The sequence below is a fragment of the Python bivittatus genome, unplaced genomic scaffold, assembly GCF_059951505.1.
Source record: "Python bivittatus isolate LINGU-HERP-01145 unplaced genomic scaffold, Pbiv_v1 ctg000690_np1212, whole genome shotgun sequence".
Taxonomy (NCBI): domain Eukaryota; kingdom Metazoa; phylum Chordata; class Lepidosauria; order Squamata; family Pythonidae; genus Python; species Python bivittatus.
Genome location: NW_028277096.1, coordinates 10,220,409 through 10,241,197, shown reverse-complemented (window position 1 = coordinate 10,241,197; position 20,789 = coordinate 10,220,409). Strand labels below are relative to the sequence as shown.

Below are 20,789 nucleotides of genomic sequence, written 5' to 3'. Positions count from 1 at the left end.
TTTCCTGGTCCTAAAATCTTTAACAGCTTCCTATCAGCATTTTACAACAGATCCTGGAATGGAACAAATAACCAAAAAGCTGAGATACAAACAGAAGAGTGTTTTCCAATCAAGGATAAGAGCATACTAAGTCCCCCAGAAGCCTGTAATCTATTTAAGTGCTTAACTATGACTTATCACATCTTCCACAGTGTTAATATCAATATTACAATCTCAACACTTAATAAACAAAATGAAACATTCCATAAAAGAGAATATCTGTAGCTTAGAGTTGAACTGTGGAGTCCTTGGTGCTCTCTGAGCTTGGTTATTTGCTTGCAGACATTTCATCACCCACCTAGGTAATATCAGTGCCTTCATTAGAAGCATTTCATCAGAAGCACTGATGAGGTTACCTAGTTGGGTAATGAAACGTCTACAAGCAAACAACCAAGCTCAGAGAGCACCAAGGACTCTGCAAAATGAAACATTGTTAAGCATTTGTATTTTTTCTCAGGTTACCTTATTTGGACTGTTTTCGGACTCTGCAGACAGGTCATTCAGTAGTTTCGTCAACGTGCTGACATCCTGCAGAAGGCTCCGATGGGGAATGTCTAAAATGCAGAAATCCTGCAGAAAGATCATCTAGGGAACACACAACACATCTGGTGTTACACTTCCAAAAAGAGACACCAAACTAAAAAGAAAATAGGCAACTGCTGTAAGAACTCATTCAGCTCACTCACCAGCTGACGGGCTACCATGGCAAAGACGGAGTTGCTTAATTTTTCCACGATGGCTTTCCTACTGTATTGGGACAGGAGGGACTCTAAAATTGTCCTAATATTCGATAGGAACTGTTGCACATCTAGACAAAAGAGAGCACAAGGCAACAGTTAAAGGAAATATCACCAACAGGATTTTGTCACTGGGTGCCCACTAAATGCGGATGGATTACCTCTCCCCTCATCTTCAAAAATACTGATGCATGTACCACTTTAGGGAAGGGGAGCCTAAAACGTTGGGGACTGCTTATGATTTTTAGCTCAGATACTCACATTTTGTAAGGGTTTCTGTGGCAAGGCTCTTGGATGCCACATCACTGCCTTTAAGCTGCAAGTAACACCAAGACAGGAGGCTACCTTGTACCGACCAGAATAAGGAGGAGAGAACAGGGCCAGTGTCTTGCAAGACAACATCCTTCATCAACATTTCACACTGGGGAAAAAAACCCAGTAAGTTCAAAGTTGTGAGAAATCAAAACTAGAAATCTTGCAACTAGAATAAAGTGGACAACTTTTTTTTGGCCTGAGAGGGGCCACACTTTCTACTTATATCCTACCTAGGGGCCACAAGAGATATGTAGCTGATGCCCAGAATAGATGCTGCCAAGTTTTTCAAATGCTATTCCCTGTTTCCTGGGGTTTTAGGGAGTTTAAGAAACAAGACTGGTGCTTTAGTGATCCCCTTTAACCCTTGCCCCAAAACTAGCACATCTCAGCCAGATTTGGAGAAGGGTTCCAGCATTTTTAAGCGATGTAATTTCACCCCTTAAGCCCCCCCGCAAGAAATCAGTATTCAAAAATTTCAGCCCCATCTACTCAAAGGGTATGCCGGGTGCAGAACTGACTGTTCTTGGAAGAATGGTATTCACATCACACTTTTTTTCAATTTTCCACATTTATTATTTTTAAACACAAGTCAAAAAGGAACCTCAGAAATTGCATTTCTTAGGTCTAAGTATCACAATCATGAGCAATGATGAAGCGGGGTAGGCAACCTTTTTTGACTGTCAATGGCCAAACTTGACTGAGGTGAAGGAACTGAGGGTTATAAAGTGTGTGGGATCACATCACATAAGTAGATTGGGTGTGGGTATTTGGATTTTTTTAAAAAAACTGTGAAGCAATGTTGGACCATCAAGTTTAACTCTATTTCCTATGAGCAATCAAAACTAAAGCATTTCTGACAGTTTGCTGGCTATCCACCACCTCCACCTGGTCTTAGTTCTTTGAAATATGTACAATTATAATTAAATATAATTTTAAATGAAATCAAATCAGTTTTGTGCTGGTTCTTTCTCCTATTTTGGGAAGGGTAGTGTTTAGGGCAGAACTCAAATATCAAATGTGTCCCTTCACCCAGAAAATTTAGGCACCCATACTTCAGCATATAAGAAAAAAAAAATTAAACATTATATTGTACACAAGCTAGATCATTTTAATCTAAAATGGTATAAAAAAAAACACTATTACATAAAGCAGAACTTCTCACTAAACACTTGCGAAGTTTCTGTTCAGATTTAGTTGCAACAAATGCAACCCATCAGCATCGGTATTTGAATTTGCCAGTAATTTTCTGCAAACCCAATCAATATTGCCACCCCAAGAAATTAATGAAACATTAAAATTGAAGGGGGGGGGGTTGCCTTTGCAGCCGCGGTAGGAAAAACCCATTAGCTCAAAGCGAGAGGGACATGTACGCAGGATGCCTTGAGGGTATGCAGGAAAGGGTCTACCCTGATTTTATTCGGCCCGAATAAAAAGCTGTTTCTTTCTAAGAGCCTCCCCCTGAATTCTTGGCATTGGATTTCTCTGGGATTCAGGGTTGCAAACCTTACAAAATGAAAAAATGAATAAATTATTTAATGAATTTAAATAATCTTTCATCTAAAATTAAAATGAATATTTAATGAAAAAACCTGATATGCTTGTTCTGAAACTGGATATTGGAACATACTGTGAGAAACAGCTTCCACAGCTGACTTCCCAGAAATGAAGTGCATATAAATTATCATTTCTGTACGGAAAATTTTTTTAAAAAAAAATCCAGCAAAAATGACCACCTCTTTTGACATCACCATCAGGAGGGTCCTCATCACTGTTAGCACTTGAGCAACATCAACATCTGCAGAAGTTCCTTTGTCTGGTAATAGCAGAAGCCCACCTGGATCTTGATCACTGATAAAGAAAGGACATTTCCATAATAATGTACTGTTCATCACCAAATACTCCGGAACATCAATTTTCAAACAAACCAGGAATGGGCAGCTTGTTACTCTCTCTGATGCTGAATTCAACTGTCACTGAATACAAATGGATGCTAGACTCTCTCATTCAGAAACCTATGAATGGCCACAGGCTCCCCACCTCTGAAATAGAACCATATATTTCTCAGTTCTTATTGTTGTAGTTTATCTTTTTAAGTAACTCAGATAATGTTTCTATATTAACCATTTCTAATGTTTTGTTTCCTGAAGCAGCAATCCCATTCTGATGATCTGCAGGCTCATACCAGAAAATGTAAAAAAAAAAGAAAAAAGAAAAAAGTGCAGGTGAGATAATTCAGTCAAGGCATGCATTGATTAACTTGCTTACCTAAAATATGCACAAAGGGATTTGAAAGTAAGTTGCACAGATGGCTTGTGTTTCTGCTCTGTAATGTTATTCTGTAGAATAGAAAAGGCTTTTAAAAAAATAAATCTCACAAACACACATTTTTGGCCACAGAAAATAAGCAGAATTGAAAGTTTAAAGTACAATGACATACAAGCAGCAAGGGTCATATTGCACTTCAAATGCTGAACTTAAATTGGGAAGATCAGAATTTGACTGTATGAGGATATATCAATCAGATCTGGCCTTCTATAACTCACAGGATTGTTGAGTAGATACAAAATGATGGAGACAGAATCTACATATGTGAGATACTGTATATGGAACATGAACAAGTTTAAAAAAATAGTTGATAAACATTAAAACTAGTCAATAAATGTGTTGCTGGAAGGCAGATTGAGACAGGCTGGACAGAAGATGCATGCATCTAAACAGTCTAATCTAAAAAGTACAATTTTCTTTAAAATATCATATACAACAAAAATTACATTTCACCTATCTTCACAACATACCAGCATTGCAAAGAGCTGCTCCCGCCTGGTATGTCTATGGGGGAAAAAGATGGCTGCTCCATTGAGTAATGTGTTAGTCACTTCCTGCTTCAGAGTCTTCAGTGGCGTGGACTCACTGTCGCTGTTAACAACTGTTCATTGAAAAAGATAAAATTATGCTGACCTGATAAACCAGGAATATGTTGAATTCCAATTGCTTTTCCTGTTTCTAAGCTTCTACTTGCAATCTCATCTCATATTTCCTCTTAGATCTATCAAGAAGATACCACTTAAGGATATCATTGTTTTTGGAGGATAAATTACAGTCCACTAGGAATGCAACAATATCAGCAGTTGTCCCAATTTGTGATGTCTACAAAAGACTGGAAGATGCTATGACAACTACTGCACCAAGAGAAATCAGCTGATATGAAGTGGGTTAGGATTCAACCTGGATGAAGGCGGCTTAGGCTCCACTGAGTGTTTTAGACAGAGATTAACAGACATTCTTGTCCACAAAGTCCTTGCATTTTTTTTTTAATTCTGTGAGTTGAGAAGGAACTGACCACAGTGAGAAACTAGTGGGGAAACCAAAAATATTTGGGTGAACTTCAGGTACAGTGAGCAATAAGTTTTCCTCCCTCCCTAGCCGAAAGTATAGTCAACTCCAAGTGCCAGTTATCTTGGGATCTGAGATCACACAGAAGGCATATTGGATATCTGTCATGGAATCAAGGGTCAGTAGGAGATTTCACTCCCTGTTTCCAGGAAGATCACAGCAATGGCTATTCCTTTCTCCACAACCCCTCAAAGAATTGCCAGCTGCCCTGGGACTGAAAAAAACAAAGTGAACCTTTCTCTCTCTCTGTCTTCATCAGCCAGAGTACTAAGGACCGGGTATATGAACGTTTGAATTTCTGAGGGTAGAGTATCATCATCTCTTTTGTTTAAATTACCAATAGACGCTTTTGGTTAAAAGGTAGAATATAAAATTTCAAATGAAATGAACACGTTTAGCCCATTATTTCCTACCAACTGAAAGAACTGAAACCCAGAGCAGATATCATTCATCAAGATACTTCCAGTCAACTATAACAGTAACTGAACGTGGGAATTGCTACATGCAAAGTCTGTGCTCTGTCAATGCCTCATATATTTTATTAAAGAGAGAAGTCCATAACCACATGGAATTAGTGGGCTGTAATGGAAGACGAGAGGAATCACCTTCACACAGATGTTTATAAAGTTCCTCTGCTGCTTCTGTACTTTCAAGTGTTCTTTTCTGAGCAGTGTCCTCAGTCTTTGCAGCTTTGGGATCTGATGTGAGCACCGAGAAGCAACTCTGAAGAAGCTGTAACAGCATGGCCTGGGCATCAATGCATTCTTCTCTTGGGCTACAAGGAAAAGCCACAAAACTATTGTCATGAAACTATCGTTAAGATAGTAGTTCAGCATTTAAAAAGCTTTCCCTAAACATAACTAAGCAGAGAACCTTAAATTGTATAACTTCCTATATACCAATCAGCTGAAAGTCTTCATAACACTTTATTATGGGAGTTAAGAGTTAATAAATCCATTCAGAAGGCCCTGTTTATCACAGAGTTCTGGAAAATTCAATACTTGCTTTAGATTTTTATTTTTCTCAACTATATATATATATTGGTTTCTCTTCAACAACAGCATTGTGCCTGCTGATAATTATAGATGTAGTTTTTCATAGCTGTAACTTACCAGTTTCATGTCTTCCAATCTGCTGATTAGTTACACCCAACAGGACATTTTGGTTGTACTCACGTACCTGGCAGTAGCCCAAAGCTGAAGTTTTTGTTCACTACTAATAATAACCACCACAATGATAACCCAACATTCAACAAACTGTGGCTACTTTTGTTTAGTATAATGGAAGGGGACCTACTTTTGGTGAAGTTTACTATAAAAATTCCAGAAAAGCTTTAAATCCAGGCCTGAGAAGTCCAGATATGATTTATACCGTAGACCACTTTCTTTCTTCTGAACCTATAAAAGGAATTACTAAATAATGAGTTGGAAAAGAATCTGATATGAAGTAGATTTTGCTGGGACAGAAGGAGGAACTTTTAAACAGCACCGAGTGGGAACTGGTTTTTGAGAACAAAGAATCCTGCGACATTCTGAAGATAGAAAATTCATGATGGAATAAGAGTTTGTGGATTTGCATTATGTACCTGATGATCTGCTATCTGATGAAATGGAATCCAATCCATGAAAGCTAATGGCATAATGCATCAGTAAGTCTGAAAGGGGTCATGCAATTATGCACCCGTTATTACATAATCTATACCATTATAGTTATTGGGTACTTCTGAAGCATATTCAAAGTGTTATGGTAATATAGTCTGGATGTTTCTGGGACATGTATTACCACTCTAGATCATCTCTTTCTAACAATGGATACAGCTGGCACACCAACTCTTCCTGGTGGAAGAAACTCAGGGATATAAACGCAACTGGCTAGATAAAAATGCCTCAAACTGCAAATCTGCATTTTGAAGAAAGAGTGAAATCTCATTCAGATTAATAATCTACTAATAATTCCTGTACATATCTGAACTGCATACAGAATGAGTTTTCTTGAAATTTTACAGCATTTCACATTATCGTTCTTGACAAGATCCTATATTTTTATTAATGCCTTATTAAAACTTGTTGTCAATGAGTCTTTACAAAACACTCTAGAGAAGGGCAGCTGCAGGGAACAGAATGTCACATACCAAGTCTTGTGCAAGCTGTTGGATGAAAGACAGAGTTTTTAGAAGAAGAGTCATCCCACAAATGGTATCGCCATTTAGTCTGTCACATTCCTTACAGATCTTGCTTCTGCTAGGTTCTTCGGATGCCGACCGAATATACCCAAAGACACTTAAGCCTTGCACTCCGAGCCGTTCAGCTTTCTCTTGCCTGGTGCACAAGAACTTTACCATCAAATACTAGAAAAGAACAGAAAAGAAACATGAGTCCCAAGCAACTTTTTACAAATACATTCCTATGCACAGAGCTGTGAAATATGGTTAGCTGAGCTATTTGATCAATTTTCAATTCTTTTAACATCAACATGGGTATTCTCAATTCATAAGACTAAAAAGTTCGATTCAGGTCATTATAGAATAATTTCTTTCCTGTTGAGGGTAATGCCTTTAATACAATGCCTGTTGCAGCCCGCAGCACACATCATGTAAAATAGTGTATGGCTTTTTCATTAGACCAGGAGTGTGCAATTACCATCAGATCAAGGCACATTCTACAAAAGAGGGCAGGATCAGGACCCATTTTGGGGAGGGGAGTCATTGGGGATTTAAACATCTTAAGACCTTGCAATAATTAAGGTATTAATTTCGCTCCTTAAATCCCTATCCAAATCTCTGAAAACAACAACAAAAGGCTGAACCACCCACCTGAGGGGGGCAGCACACAGGGGATGCCAGCAGGACTTCTGTGGCCCCAGACTACACCTCTGCTTTAAAGCTATACTTTGTTACAATCAAATATATACAGATTTACCCTATTAACAGCAACAATATAACAGTCTTTAATACAAATAGTTTGAATTGCACAGAATAACACTCACCAAACTGGGATGACAGTCGAAAAATTAAAAAGCAACAATAGAATGATAGTTGCTGTCTGTAATGCTTCCTTTAGCTTGACGTGATTGAGATATCCAACAGCAAATTAACACACATGCCTCCATTAAGTCTGATATATAGTTTATGTATTTATTAGATTAATATCCCATCTTTATTTCTGAACAACTCCAGAAGGTGTAGAAAATGCTTCTGCCTCTTACTTTCCCCATAGTGAGAACTTTGTGAGGTGGGTTGGGTGGAGAGAGAGTAAGTGGTCCAAAGTTACCCAGCCAGCGTTCATGCCTAAGAGAGGACTAGAGCCCACAGCCTTCCAGTTTCTAGTTTCTAATTCAGCACCTTAACTACTATAGTAAAGTTCAATCTTGCTACAGTCGTTCCTAGCAATGCCCGATAAGTAAAGTTGAGATACAGACCACATTCATTTAGCACATCTAAGTTGGTCAGGCTTTGGCTTCACTAGGAACAAGGAATGAGGTGCAGCATATTGCTCTCATCAACCCAACTGGCTCCTTTTGACAATGCACAAAGTCATCATTCATCACAGACGTCATTCCCTGTGGTTTATTAATTCATCTGAACCAAGAAGCCAAGATCACACCTGCTGAAGTAGCCAAGGATTTCCCTGGAAGGTGCATGGCAATTCCTATGCTCTCCCCACCAGGTAGGACCAAACCAGCACATCAGTACTACCTACCTACAGCACAGCACAGCACAGCACAGCACAGCACAGCACAGCACAGCACAGCACAGCACAGCACCGTCTTTCCTGCTATAAGGCAGGATTGAGCTTCTTGCAGTAAGGACTGGAGACATTTAGTAATGTGGAGTCCTTGGGGTTCTCTGAGCTTGGTTCTTTTCTTGCAAAAGTTTCATTACCCGGCTAGGTAACGTCTTCAGTGCTAAAATGGGATGGGGTTTGCTCTCTGTTTATGTGCTGTGGCCTGCCTTGCCAGTGCTGGTAAGGGTGGGGGTTTTGTTTTGCTCTTCTGGTAGTTCTTTGATTGGCATGTGTTTGCTGCTTGATTGTGTGCCTTTGCTTATCTAGGTGATGATTGCTGGTGATTGCTTGCTGGTGAGGCGATCTTCTGGTCTTTTGTCCCTTTTGAATAGTATGTAGATGTTGTTAATCTCTATGTGTCTGTTAATTGCTGCCTTGTCTGCATACCAGGATTCCAAGAATTCTCTTGCATATTTAGATTTAGCTTGGTCTAAATGCTGACAGTTTCCCAGTTAAAACTATGGTTGAGTCTGTCCATGTGTTGTGAGATTAAGGAATTTTCATGTCTTCTGACTGCTAGTTGGTGCTCGTGGATGCGCTCTGCTAGTCTTCTGCCTGTCTGTCCTATGTAGTGTTTGTTACAGTCTTTACACTGTATTTTGTAGATGACTCCTGCTTTTTCTTCTTGAGCTACTGGGTCTTTTGGTTTACTTAGGGACCCTGTAGCCCAAGTAGACTCAGTAGCCCAAGTTTAGATAAATGGTATGATGAGAGCCAGTGTGATACAGTGTACTTTCCTTAGTTACAGAAAAGCACTGAGTGACTTTGGGCCAGTCACTCTCTCAGATTACCCCACAGAGTTCCTGTTGTGGGGATGAAATGAAGGAATATCCCTACATAAGTTGTCTTGAGCTTTCAGAGGAAAGATGGAATACACATCTATGAACAAACAGGGAGACAGTTTGTTTTACCTTGGAAATTCTACACTGCTGCATTTTGACTTCTGCTTCATCCCATTCCTCTTCCATTTCAAACCAGCCAACAGGATCTTCCTCTCCAAGTTCATCACATACAATGCCACTTCTGGAAAAAATCATAGTGAATGAATTTAATATTTGTACTTTATAACAAGCACAAACTACCACAGGGTGGCTAGAGTAAAGGGTTCCCAGTGCTGAACATCTTTTTCTGCTGAAGATTCAAAGGAATGGAAAGACTGGCTGAATAATCAAAAAACACTATTGCACAGAGGAAAATGACAGCAAGGAGAGATCACAATTCTGAAAAGGGTAGCTCAGCATGATGTTTAAATATCTTCTAAGACCACTGAATGGGATAGAAATCAGACTGTGGCCAAAACTGAGCTTACAAACTTCCTTTTCTCAGAATCATGGAGCTGGAAGGGGCCATTCAGCCCAACCTCCTGCTCAGTGCAGAAATCCAAACTAAAGAATCTACAACAAATTTTTGTCTTGCCTCTACTTGAACACATTCTGTGAAGGGGAGCCCACCAGCTCTCTAGGTAATAGGTTCCACTGTCACACTGCTTTTATTGTTAGCAAGTATTTTATAATATTCAGTTGGAGTGTGCCTTCCTATAACTACAGTCCATTCTTCCATATCCAGCACTTTGGAATGATTCAAAGAGGTCCTGACCCTTTCACATTCTTTTTTAAAGCAAAGATATTCATGCTTACCATTTGTTTTAGCATGATTTGTGCAGCGTGACAAGAAGCACTGGCTAGAATGTCCCTGTGGATCAGGTAGTCAAATGTGACACTTTAACCTGGAATTGACTATTGGAATTTTGTGTTCTGTCTCAACAGACTGCCATGCTAAGGAAAGCTAATATACTCAGTTTTCAGGGAAATGTCACAGGTCAATACTAGAGCATGCACAGAAAATCCCAAAGTCAGTTGTTGGCATCATCAATTAAAAAGATCAGGTAAGTGGTGACAAGCAAGGCTTCTGTCTTCTGAGATCCTGGAGAGTCACTGCCAATTAGAGAAGCCTACAGGCTAACTTAGTAAAAGGCAGCTTACATACTCAATGTATTAATGAGGCACATTTGTTTTGTACCTACTTTGTTTTTAAGAAGTGTCGGAAATCCTCTAGTTTCCATTTGTTATAGCTCTCAAATCTTTTGAAATGCTCCTCTGCATGAAATTTATCTGAAGAGGAATTGTAAGCAAACACCAGCCCACATCGGGCTCCAATTGCTCCTCTCCGCACCTAGGGGGAAAAAAAGATGTTCTAGCATTGCACAAACCAAGCAGAGAAAAACGAAGTGACTTTTCTGAGGCTAGCTCATATAAACCTCCATATAACCTTTTTCTACATAAATAATACTTTTCCCAAGTTTCAAATTGATGGGATGCATTATCTCAGTCATTCATAAAAGAAGAAAACATAGGTGTGCACTGCTTATTAATTAAACAAAATCTTATATGCTCCCCCCCCCAAAAAACCCTCTTCCTATTGTTAATGTTTTACTGTTTGAAATATATGCTCTCCAAACTGATTTTTTTTAATGTGAGGCTAAACCTTGCAGCCCACAAGAGGCTAAATGAGTGAAATTTTATCTTTACTTATATAGACCAAGTATACAGTTAAAAGTGAAAGAAAGAAATTCAGAAAGAATATTTAAGAAGAGCATTCAGACCTTTATTCTGATTTGTGTGACCTGAAAGGCTGATTCTGTTCCAGTTGAGAGAATGATGCTGGCCTGTCTTTTTCCGGTCTCTGTCAGGAAGCCTTTGGATGAAATACAACATGCATCAACTTATCTGGAATGTTCAGAACAAACATTTTCACCTTGATACATGTTTGGTTCAAGACTGTGCAACTGGTGTCCACATTAATTAAAACAACTGTGACTAAGAATTAAGTTCATAATATGAGTGTGCTCTTGGAGCTTGTTTTACTCCTAATGGCTGGCTAGTGTATAAAATGCACCTATAGGTGGTCCTCACTTAACAACCATTCATTCATCGACCATTCAAACTTATGGCAGCACTGAATGAATGGTACTTATGATCAGTCCTCGAAGTTCCGGCCATCGCAGCATCCCCGGGGTAACATGATTATGAACTGGGTGCTCGGTGACTGGCTCACAATTATGATGTCACAACATCCTGCAGTCATGTGATCACCATTTGCAATTTTCACTACCGACTTCCAATAAGTAAAGTCAATGAGGAAGCCTGCAGGAGGTTGCAAATGGCAACCATGCGACATTGCACTTAATGACATCATGAGATTTACTTAACAACAGCAACCAGAAGTGCTGGAACTGCTGTCGCTAACCAGCATGGTCATGTGCCATTGTGCTTTATGATGGCATTGCTGAATGATGGAAATTCCAGCCCCAATTGCTGTTGTTAACTAAGGACTACTTGTATTTCAAGCCACGGTTACACATGCCCAGTTCTATTGCAATATGCTGAATATGGAACTGGCTCTGAAGAGCATCTAAAAACTTTAGGTTGTTCAGAACATGTCTGAAAAAATGCTAACCAGAGCCTGTTATTTGGCACACAGAACACAACTTTTGTAACAATTGCACTTGTTTCCAGTTTCAATTCAAATTGCTGGATCTTATCACCAAAATACTAAATAGTTTAAAGTTACAATATGTGAAAAACACTTCCTACCATATGATCCTGGCTGTATGGTGAACTCTTATGTGTGCCATACTTCCATTTGAAATTTAGCTGGGGAAAAACTCTTTTAATGTGCCTAGGTTACAAATTGTCTAGCACTATGACAGCTGTCCTCCTTTAATGTGCTGAATATATTATTTGTATGTGTATTTGTTTTATATTGTTGTTTGAGATTATTGTTCTTTTCTGTTTGCTGTGTTTTTAATATTCTAAATAACTATTTTATTGTAAGCGTCTTTGGTATCTCTGTTTGAGGCAGAAAAGCAAGATGGAAATGTTTTTACTGAGACGAAAATGAGAATCTAAGTGAGTCCTTACCATCTCCTGTCCATGGCTCCACAAGGAGATTTTCAGGTCCTGATTTGTCTTCTTTTCCTTTGACATCACAAGCTTGCAGCGTTAACTGCAGGGCTGTTCCTGGAAAAGCAGAAAAGCTTTATGAACACACACAGGATGCCCAATACAGCCCAACTGAACAGAGGAGGATGGGGATGACTCAGAATAGTCTCTACTCTTTCAGCTTAAATTCACAAGGATGATTCCAGGTCTAACATTTACTAGCAGAAATATGTAGTTGAAAGGAGAACTTAAATTGATTCTTCCTAATATATGCCCAACAGTACAGGTGCTGCATTACACTGGCTGTTCAAGATACACTTACATTTTAACTTAGTAGAGACCCCATGAAGACTGTTAAACTGAGCATGACAAAGGTAGGCAAATAACTGATTTTTCTCCACAACTAATGCTGCATAAATTAGTTAACCTTGGGGGAAAGTGGGGAGGAGAATCAAATATGGATTTCTACTACTACAAAAAATTATTTGGCTGAGTCAGTGCTCAGAAGCATCCTGATCTTTTGATTCCTATGGAAGTCAGTGCAGTGAGATTAAAGGAATACTGGGAGTTGAAGTCCACATATTTTAAAATGGCTAAGGTTGAGAACCACTGCCTTAATCTCTCCACCACACTGGCTCTCAGTCCTGAACAGAGAAGCATGGGGTCTTCCCATTGTAAGAATCCTGGGTTCGGGAGGCTACTTGCCACATATCCTGTACCAACTATGGTCTGTAAGTATACTTATGCAGCATTCTGCAGTGGCCCTAGTTCAAAGTTCAAAGGTGGACAACATTTGAGGGGTGGAGCAACAAGGAACTTCCCAACCCTCCAGAGGTCCACAAGAGGCTACAATGATGCACTGGAAGGGACAGAGCTGAAAGTTTTTGAATCATTTGGGGGACTTGAGAAGACTGGAAACAGGAGTAGAGCCTCTGAGAGACAAACCTCTTTCATTCTGATCCTTAAACCCTCCAACATGGGGGGGGGGAACAAACCACCTGAAATCATGTCCCTGATTTTCAGCACAAAAATGTTCTTCATAGTTGTGGGAAGTGGGAGTGTTAAGGATGGGAATGGAAATGATTTGCCTTCCAGAGGCCTCCCACATTCATTCCCACCTTTAATTTTGCTCCCAAATATTGCACCACAGAAAGTGGGCCATCTTGCCACTGAATCTCATCAGGTTGATTTCAGAGATACACACACAAGAGATATTGGAAAACTTCATGTGGCCTATGGGCAGTCTCCCTGTGCTGTAGTTTGTGGAGAAAAACAAAATAAACCTCCTGATGACAACAATATGATGTCTGCCAAAGTCTGGTGCAGAGAAGACTGAACACCCCCCAAGCACAAATGTTCCCAGCAATGGTTACCATATTTGTAGAGCAGGTTTTGCCTGACTGTAGCCATGGAAGTAATTAGAGAAGCAGCTTTATAAGCAACTTCCAAGTGGCCAGCAATTGTGCAAAGTGAATTCAGCACTTTGGTGAGGCTCCCTCTGGCCAGAGAAAATGCTAGCAACGTAAGTTCTACCTCCGGAGAGGCACAATAACTGGAATGGAAAAAGAAAGTTTAAATTAAAAAAAACTTGCAATTTATCCTACCTTTCCAGTCTCCTCCTCCCTTTTATATTCTGGCTCAACCCTTACCATACCTGGTAATTCCCAGGAGAAAACTGTCTACTTCTTCCAAAACATTGGAAGATAAGAAACTTGAAAAGTCCGTGGAGCCTGGAGACAGAGAAAGAGGTGGCATATGTTGCAGCGCCTTCCTAGAGGACAAGACAAGAGAAAGAAAAGGCAGCCCAATCAGAAATTGCCTCAAGCCAGATTGAGGCAATTGCAAATTGTCGCAAGAAGACAGCCGTGATGGGTACTATTTGCCTAAGAATCTGGCAACAAAGGAGCGACGGACTTAATTACGCTTGCCTTTACTTTTTTGTTTTTAGCCATTCAGATTCCTGAATAAAGGAGATCGTTAATGAATAGTCTTATACGTGCCCTACAACAGACTCAATCATGAGAACTTAACCTACAGAGAATTCAGGGAAATTAATTTCTCTGAGAAACAAAGACATCCTGGCTTGCAATCAAATTGGTTTAACCCATCTCAGTCAGTCCTGCAGTATACTTATTTATTTATTTATTAAATTTATATGCTGCCCATCTCCCCCAGAGGGTGACTCTGGGCAGTTATACTCTTAGCTCTTCCCTGAAGGTACATTTAAGAGCTGGCTGATCATCAACATGGCTAACCAAAAAGTAACATTTACAGTATATATTGACCTTGAATCTTTTGGCCCCTAGCAGTTAACAACTTTGGGCAGCCTACAGTTTCTCCTTCACTCCATGGAGGCAGGGAGTGAGATGAGGAAAGTAGCTAGCGCTTAAGTTCATCCCATAATTTTATACAACTTTATTTCTGAAATTAATAGTTTACAGTTTTTAAACCGTTTTGGAGTTTTAACTTTTATTATGATGCATAGAATATCAAAATATTTTAAAACCGCTTACTTAAAAAAAATACATCAACTTAAATGGAGATTTTTACTTAATGAGTTCCAGTGCTTCTAAGACAGACAAACCTATTGCACAAAGGGCAATGCATCTGATTTTCTTATCTTCCTTTTTGTACAAGGGCAATTAGGTACTACCTGCTTCATTTTGAGGGTGGGGGATATATCACATTAATAAAAGTGCAGCATGTATTTATTAAATTTATAGGCTGTCCATCTGTGGACAGCAGGAATAAAGGAACTTGTTCCAAACCAAGAAGGTTTAGGTTTTTAAATCAATTTTTTGCATTCCTGGATTACTAATACATTCACAAGCTGTCATTCAAAGTTCCAAACACAAGCTGCAGAGCAACCTTTCTCACCTGAATGCCCTCCAGACGGGTGGACCAATTCCCATAATTCCTCAGCCAGCATGATTATTGCTGAGAACTCTGGGAGTTAAAGCCTGAAAGGTGCCAAAGTTGGGGAAGGCTGACCTAGTTGAATACCTAGGTTGAATGTGAATACGGATGAATGTTCTTTAATGCTATAAAGGAATATACAAGAAAGTATGTTCACACTACAAAACAGAGAAGTGATTTAAGGAGAGTTAACATGATGAAAGAGGAGGGAACTTACTGGGTATTTTGCAGGATAGCATGAACAATCGCAGGGTTAGTTTCCATGGATGCTGTGACCAGAGAGGTCAAAAGTGACCAGTACCAGATGGCTGAAGCATCACATACAGAGACACCGGCTTTTTTCACTCTTTGGTACCCAATAGCCCTGAGACCATGAATTCTTGTATCACATCCATCACTAAGGCAACGCTTGATGTTAATCTGTACATCTGTCAAGAATATCAAACAAGGGTAATTTCTTCCAGCTAAGGGACAAACTGGAAATTTTAGAACTCAGCCAGTTCTTGATAATACCACTTAAGAACAGGTCTTAGGGCACATAGCAACACAGTTGAATTAATCTTTAAGAGACCCAATTGCATCTAGGCATATATTTGGGGAAATATAGATACATCTCAATTATTTCAGGGAATATGAGTATGTCGACCTAGTCAGTAAATCCAACCAAAGGTAGGCTCACTTGCTTCTAAGATCCAGAAGCATTTGATCCATGGTGTCTTTTGAGGCAGGACCACTTTCTGAAGGTCCTGTGTAAGGTAGTCTATATGGGAGAATGGTGAAAGGGGAGCGAGCCATCTTGAAGCAGTGGGAAAATGTGACCATTTAGAGAAAGTAAGTGTCTAGCCACATCCATAGGTTATACTGGGATAACTGCACACCTCTGTTATAGTAGTAGTAGTAGTAGTAATTTTTTTCTCAGAAGTCCTTCTAAATGTTGATTTCTGATAATTTCTCACGCCAAGAGTAATGAATAGATGCTTTCATAGGAAGCATCAGACAAATAAGTAACCTACTGCCAGCCCAAAAAGATATCAACTGGAAACTATACTAGACTCTTTCAGAACCATGAATTTGAAATGACTTAAACTAGAAATCTTTTAACAGTGGGAAGACAAGCAAGTTAGACGCAAGCAAACACTGCAGCAGCATCTCCAGTGGGGAATGTCTTTATTTGTGCATGTGTTGAACACATACCCTCAACATCCCCCTATGAATTTACGTGGAAAAAGATATGGATGATATGAGAGCAAAAAAGCAAAGGAAACCTACATAGTTCCCATGTCTGTCAAACATAAGTTTTAAATGGCCAGCAATACTCCTGTGACAGTGTCAGTTCTAGACCAAAATGTTTTGGGGGCTTGGAATAGAATCACAAAGTGGCATTCCATAACCTAACTGTATTAATATAGATTCAATCATCTGGTATATCCTTCTGTATGAGTCTACTGAAATAAAGAGCACGACACCCAACAATTTCAACAAGACTCGTACAAATGAATGTCCCAGTTGCCTGTACCATGAGATCAACTCCTACTATGTCATTGTGGGTAGCTACTAAGTTCTGCCACTTGAGACTGATTTGTCTCATGTTTGCAAGTTCAATTCTTGGAGCTCAACTAAAAAAGAGAGAGAAAAAAACCCAGAACAAATACTTTACCACCTCTGACTTTTTAGAGCATTATTTCCTCTTAGAGAGTATATGGTTATTGTTCAGAACACAATAGCAAAAATTAAGAATAAATTTCTATGTCTAAGTTATCAGTCAAATTTACATGCAGTTAAGGCAGTATAGTATACCAACAGCAAAGTCAGGCCATCTGCTAAAGTGTTCACTTGGGGGGAAATAAAACCAGAAATCACAAAGGGAAGAGGGATTCCATTTGGATCAGAGCAGAAGTACTGGGATACAAGTCAACCTGCACCGTTTTTCTGATCCACATTACCTTCCCCCCCCTCTATTAACCACAGAGGAAAGTATACATCCAACAATAATGCATATACACGAATGTGTGTATGTTGGGGGGGAGGTAATAGTAGTTATAATTTTTAAAAAATGGCAAAAGGGAACAGAATGGATTAACCCCCATTACTCTCACAGTATCACTATTTTGTTATTCTGACTCAGAGCCCCACTACCACCACAGCTGTTTTAAAGTGAAAACATTTCTTGGGCAAACCCAAGAAATACTCTACATTATATAACCTTTTCAGCCCTATCATATCCACTCCAATGGGGCTCCTCCTGTCTGTGTTCCCATAGGTTGATTTTCAATGTTGCTGATCCACCCAGCCTAGGTAACAGTTTCTTGATTTAAAAAAAAAGATTTTATTTTGATTGTTACTGCCAGCATACATATTTAAGGGTTAGTTATAATTATGGTACATGACTATTGCCCAGAAAGAAATTCCAGTGATTCCTAGAAATGCTGTAAGCATATTCACACATTCAAGAATTGAGACAAAACTTGGATCTGCAGTCAAGTGCTACAATATATTTCTATATCTAAAAAGAGATCCTATTTAGAGCACTGGTTATCCTTGAAAACTTGAAGGTTCAGAGTTCAAGGGAGGGAGATTTCTGGAAGGAGCAGGAGAAAGTGCTCTCACCCTTCACCTTCCTATACTGTGAATCATAAGATTCAAGAACTCAAACCAATTTAAGTGGGGGAAATCTTCCTCCTTGCAACAATCAAACTGGCACATCAACATTCTGCACGTACTGGAAAGTTCCAAATAATTTTTGAGCTTTTTCTTATTTATTTATAGACATGTGCACATACGTATGCCTATGGAATTCTGAGTATAACCTGATCTGGGTAGCTCTCATGTAAGTGCTCCCAATAATCCATGCCTTATCTCCACTGACATCACTGGTACTATTAAAGTTCCTGCTTATATAAAAGTCACTGTCTTATTTTTAGGTGGCCCTATTCCATTTCTAAACAAATAGGTAGCCAAAGATTTAGGTCTGCTGTTTGCATAGATAATGATGCTGGCAAGGGACCAAACCACAATCTCAGGACAGAATTCTGAGAAATAATTTCACTTGTGTGGGTGTTTTTGTAAGTTTATAGATGCTATGAATGGATGAAAAAACAGATTTTAAAAAGAGGAAGCTCTACTTGGAGGGAACACATTTGTAGTTAAGCTGTCTGATGGAAGAGGTGGTCAATACACTAAGTCACCTCTCAATTAAGAGATGAGGCCCTTCTGCATCTGGTGAACAACCACCCAGAGAGAGAGAAATCCTACTTGTGAGAAGCTCTCTCCCCTTTCCTCTCAGGTTCTTCAGAAAATAAATTATTTTCTCTCTTTTTTAAAAAAAAACAGAAAGCAATAGTGGAACCTCACAGCTATTTCCTGAAAAAAACCAAAATGACCACAGGGAAAAAAAAGACTTTGAGGACAATCTTTTTCTTTCAGTTTTATTTTGCAAAAGTCAGAAGTTGATGGTGGCTGCAATTTCTCTAAAAGCCCAATTTGTAGAAACATCCATCACCACCAACTTCCTTCCCAGCAAACAGAGGGAAAGATGGTTTTGCTCTATCAACACCTTTACCCAAAGTATCTGTTAGACCTCACTGCTGTTGTCTGCAAGACTCTAATGGGAAGAGAGAAAAGCCACCCATTGCTCCCTACTTTCAATGAAGAAAATGAGTGGCCGTTTGGCACAGCTGATGCTTTTTAAAAGTCTAAACTTACAGGAATGGAACCATCTCTTTTCTCCATGGAGAAGCTTCCACACCTCAGATTCCACATTTGCAGAGAGCACCTTGCTGCTTCTACCTCCTTCTACCTATAAGATCTTTCTTATAGAGAAAGCCGGGGTGAAGAGAAGAGTGATCTCTTTCCCTTCTCATTCAGCTTTAGTAAATAGCAGCAATGGGCTGCTTGCACCTTCTTCAAAAGCCCAGCATAGTGCAAATACAACTTCCTTCTCTGAGTTCTCTACGTATTCCTCCAGATTCAGGGATGGGAAGAGTAAGCAGCAACACAAATAATGTGTTTGCAATTAGCCTGTATAATTCGGTGGTAAATGCAACATTTTAAAAACTTGTTTCCAAAGTTCTCCCTTTACCTTCCAAGTCATTCAGTATTTTTTTTAATTTAAAAAAAAATAGCAAAAAAGCCAACTGTATTGTTATTGACTCACACATCTGACTAATGTTAGCGTTTTCCAACAATGTCACGTATCCAGTAACATTGCTGGGAATGTGAACATCTCGGACCTCCTGGAGATTGCTGGCAGTCCTTCCAACTGCTACTGTAACTTGCTGGGGCATGTAACTCTGGTCATTTGCTGCGACAGCAATGGAGAGGTGCCTCAGAATGACATCTGGTTTCATCTTTAAACTGAAAAACAGGAAGAAAGAGTTTATTCATCAAGTTTGCATCCCAATGCAATCACAGGACTCTCAGTGGCTCACAAAGTAAGAATATATACAATGAAATATAAAAACACAAACATAGGACAATTAAGATGTGATGATACATCAGTGTTATGTGTTTCATAGAAACTTTTAATACAAACATTATTCATGAAAATATGCAGAGAGCTGGAACAAGCCAAGATAAGAATGCCTTCATACTCATATTTCTCAGTAACCAATAAATAAATACATTCAACTATAGTCTACCTGACAGGAAATAAGGGTATAATACAGCAAACATGACTATTATCTATTGATAGGCTTATATTTCATGAGAAAGATAAAATAATAAAATGTTTCTATTTCACAGAATCTTGAGAAAAGAAAAAGCTGCAACATTTAGGCTGCAATCCTGTTTATACTGATAAATACAGATATAGATATATAGATACAGACTGATTGTGCTGGGTGGTCTTATCTTGGCTGTTATATTTTTGTTTTTTGTTATGTTTTTACCTAAGTTTATTTTTTGTCAGCCGCCCAGTCATATATTTGAGATGGGTGGCCATATAAATTGCATGAATACATACTTAAACAAGAAATAAAATTTCATTTACCTAAAACAGGTTATCAGAGATGCATAGAACTGCATTGTAGATTAATAAAAGTTTACATATTTAAAGCATCTTTTAAAAACTCCTAATTTGCGTTAGCCTTATCCAGCCATTAACCCTGACCACATGTCTTTTAATGCCTTGCTTTTATCCTGGCATTTTTTCCTGCTTTTATTTTAAAATATTTTTAAGATTTGTAAACTGCTATCAGATTCTTTGTAATAAATAGCATGGAAATATTCATATGTGTGTATATTATATATACAGTACACATAAAATCTAGCTAAAAATGCTATTCTCTCTAAGGCATGACTCTGAGAATAAGCCCATTGTGAAAAAGAGAAAATGGATTTTTTTCATTAAAAAAAGGTCCTTGTATGCAAATTTATGCAGATTTAATATATCAACTAATCAATTAATGGCCCTAAAAAGATAATCATGATATGCTATCTCAGATCAACCAATCTGTATGAGAGAAATGCCTTTTGCATTTTTGGCCAGATAAAGTTAATGCCCTTACAGGTCAGATTTCTATGTGGTCAGAGTTGATACGTTTCAAGTATATTCCAGCATGAGGCTCAGGCCCAATCTATGAGTATCATGCACACTTGGCTGGTTAAATGAACACCATCCTGTTGTACCACCCCAAACACCTTGGCGTCTTATGTCAACAATTACAGAT

The 20,789-nt window shown here is 38.9% G+C and overlaps 1 protein-coding gene across 2 annotated transcripts in view; it reads right to left on the bottom strand.

Annotated features, from left to right (window-relative positions):
- ZZEF1 (zinc finger ZZ-type and EF-hand domain containing 1) overlaps positions 1-20,789 on the bottom strand; it is an 83,317-nt gene that overhangs the window by 52,378 nt on the left and 10,150 nt on the right. The window contains exons 5-21 of one of the 2 annotated variants that reach the window (XM_088152424.1): positions 19,277-19,476; positions 15,341-15,551; positions 13,862-13,978; positions 13,581-13,759; positions 12,187-12,285; positions 10,869-10,960; positions 10,290-10,438; positions 9,178-9,289; positions 6,616-6,831; positions 5,781-5,881; positions 5,090-5,259; positions 3,887-4,017; positions 3,357-3,427; positions 2,825-2,939; positions 1,038-1,197; positions 726-847; positions 502-624 (exon numbers count right to left, since the gene is read on the bottom strand). In XM_088152424.1, the coding sequence (XP_088008550.1) occupies positions 502-624; positions 726-847; positions 1,038-1,197; positions 2,825-2,939; positions 3,357-3,427; positions 3,887-4,017; positions 5,090-5,259; positions 5,781-5,881; positions 6,616-6,831; positions 9,178-9,289; positions 10,290-10,438; positions 10,869-10,960; positions 12,187-12,285; positions 13,581-13,759; positions 13,862-13,978; positions 15,341-15,551; positions 19,277-19,476 (2,368 nt within the window). Of the gene's footprint in view, positions 1-501; positions 625-725; positions 848-1,037; positions 1,198-2,824; positions 2,940-3,356; positions 3,428-3,886; positions 4,018-5,089; positions 5,260-5,780; positions 5,882-6,615; positions 6,832-9,177; positions 9,290-10,289; positions 10,439-10,868; positions 10,961-12,186; positions 12,286-13,580; positions 13,760-13,861; positions 13,979-15,084; positions 15,211-15,340; positions 15,552-19,276; positions 19,477-20,789 lie in introns of those variants that run through there. The other variant, XM_088152426.1, reaches the window with a different exon arrangement.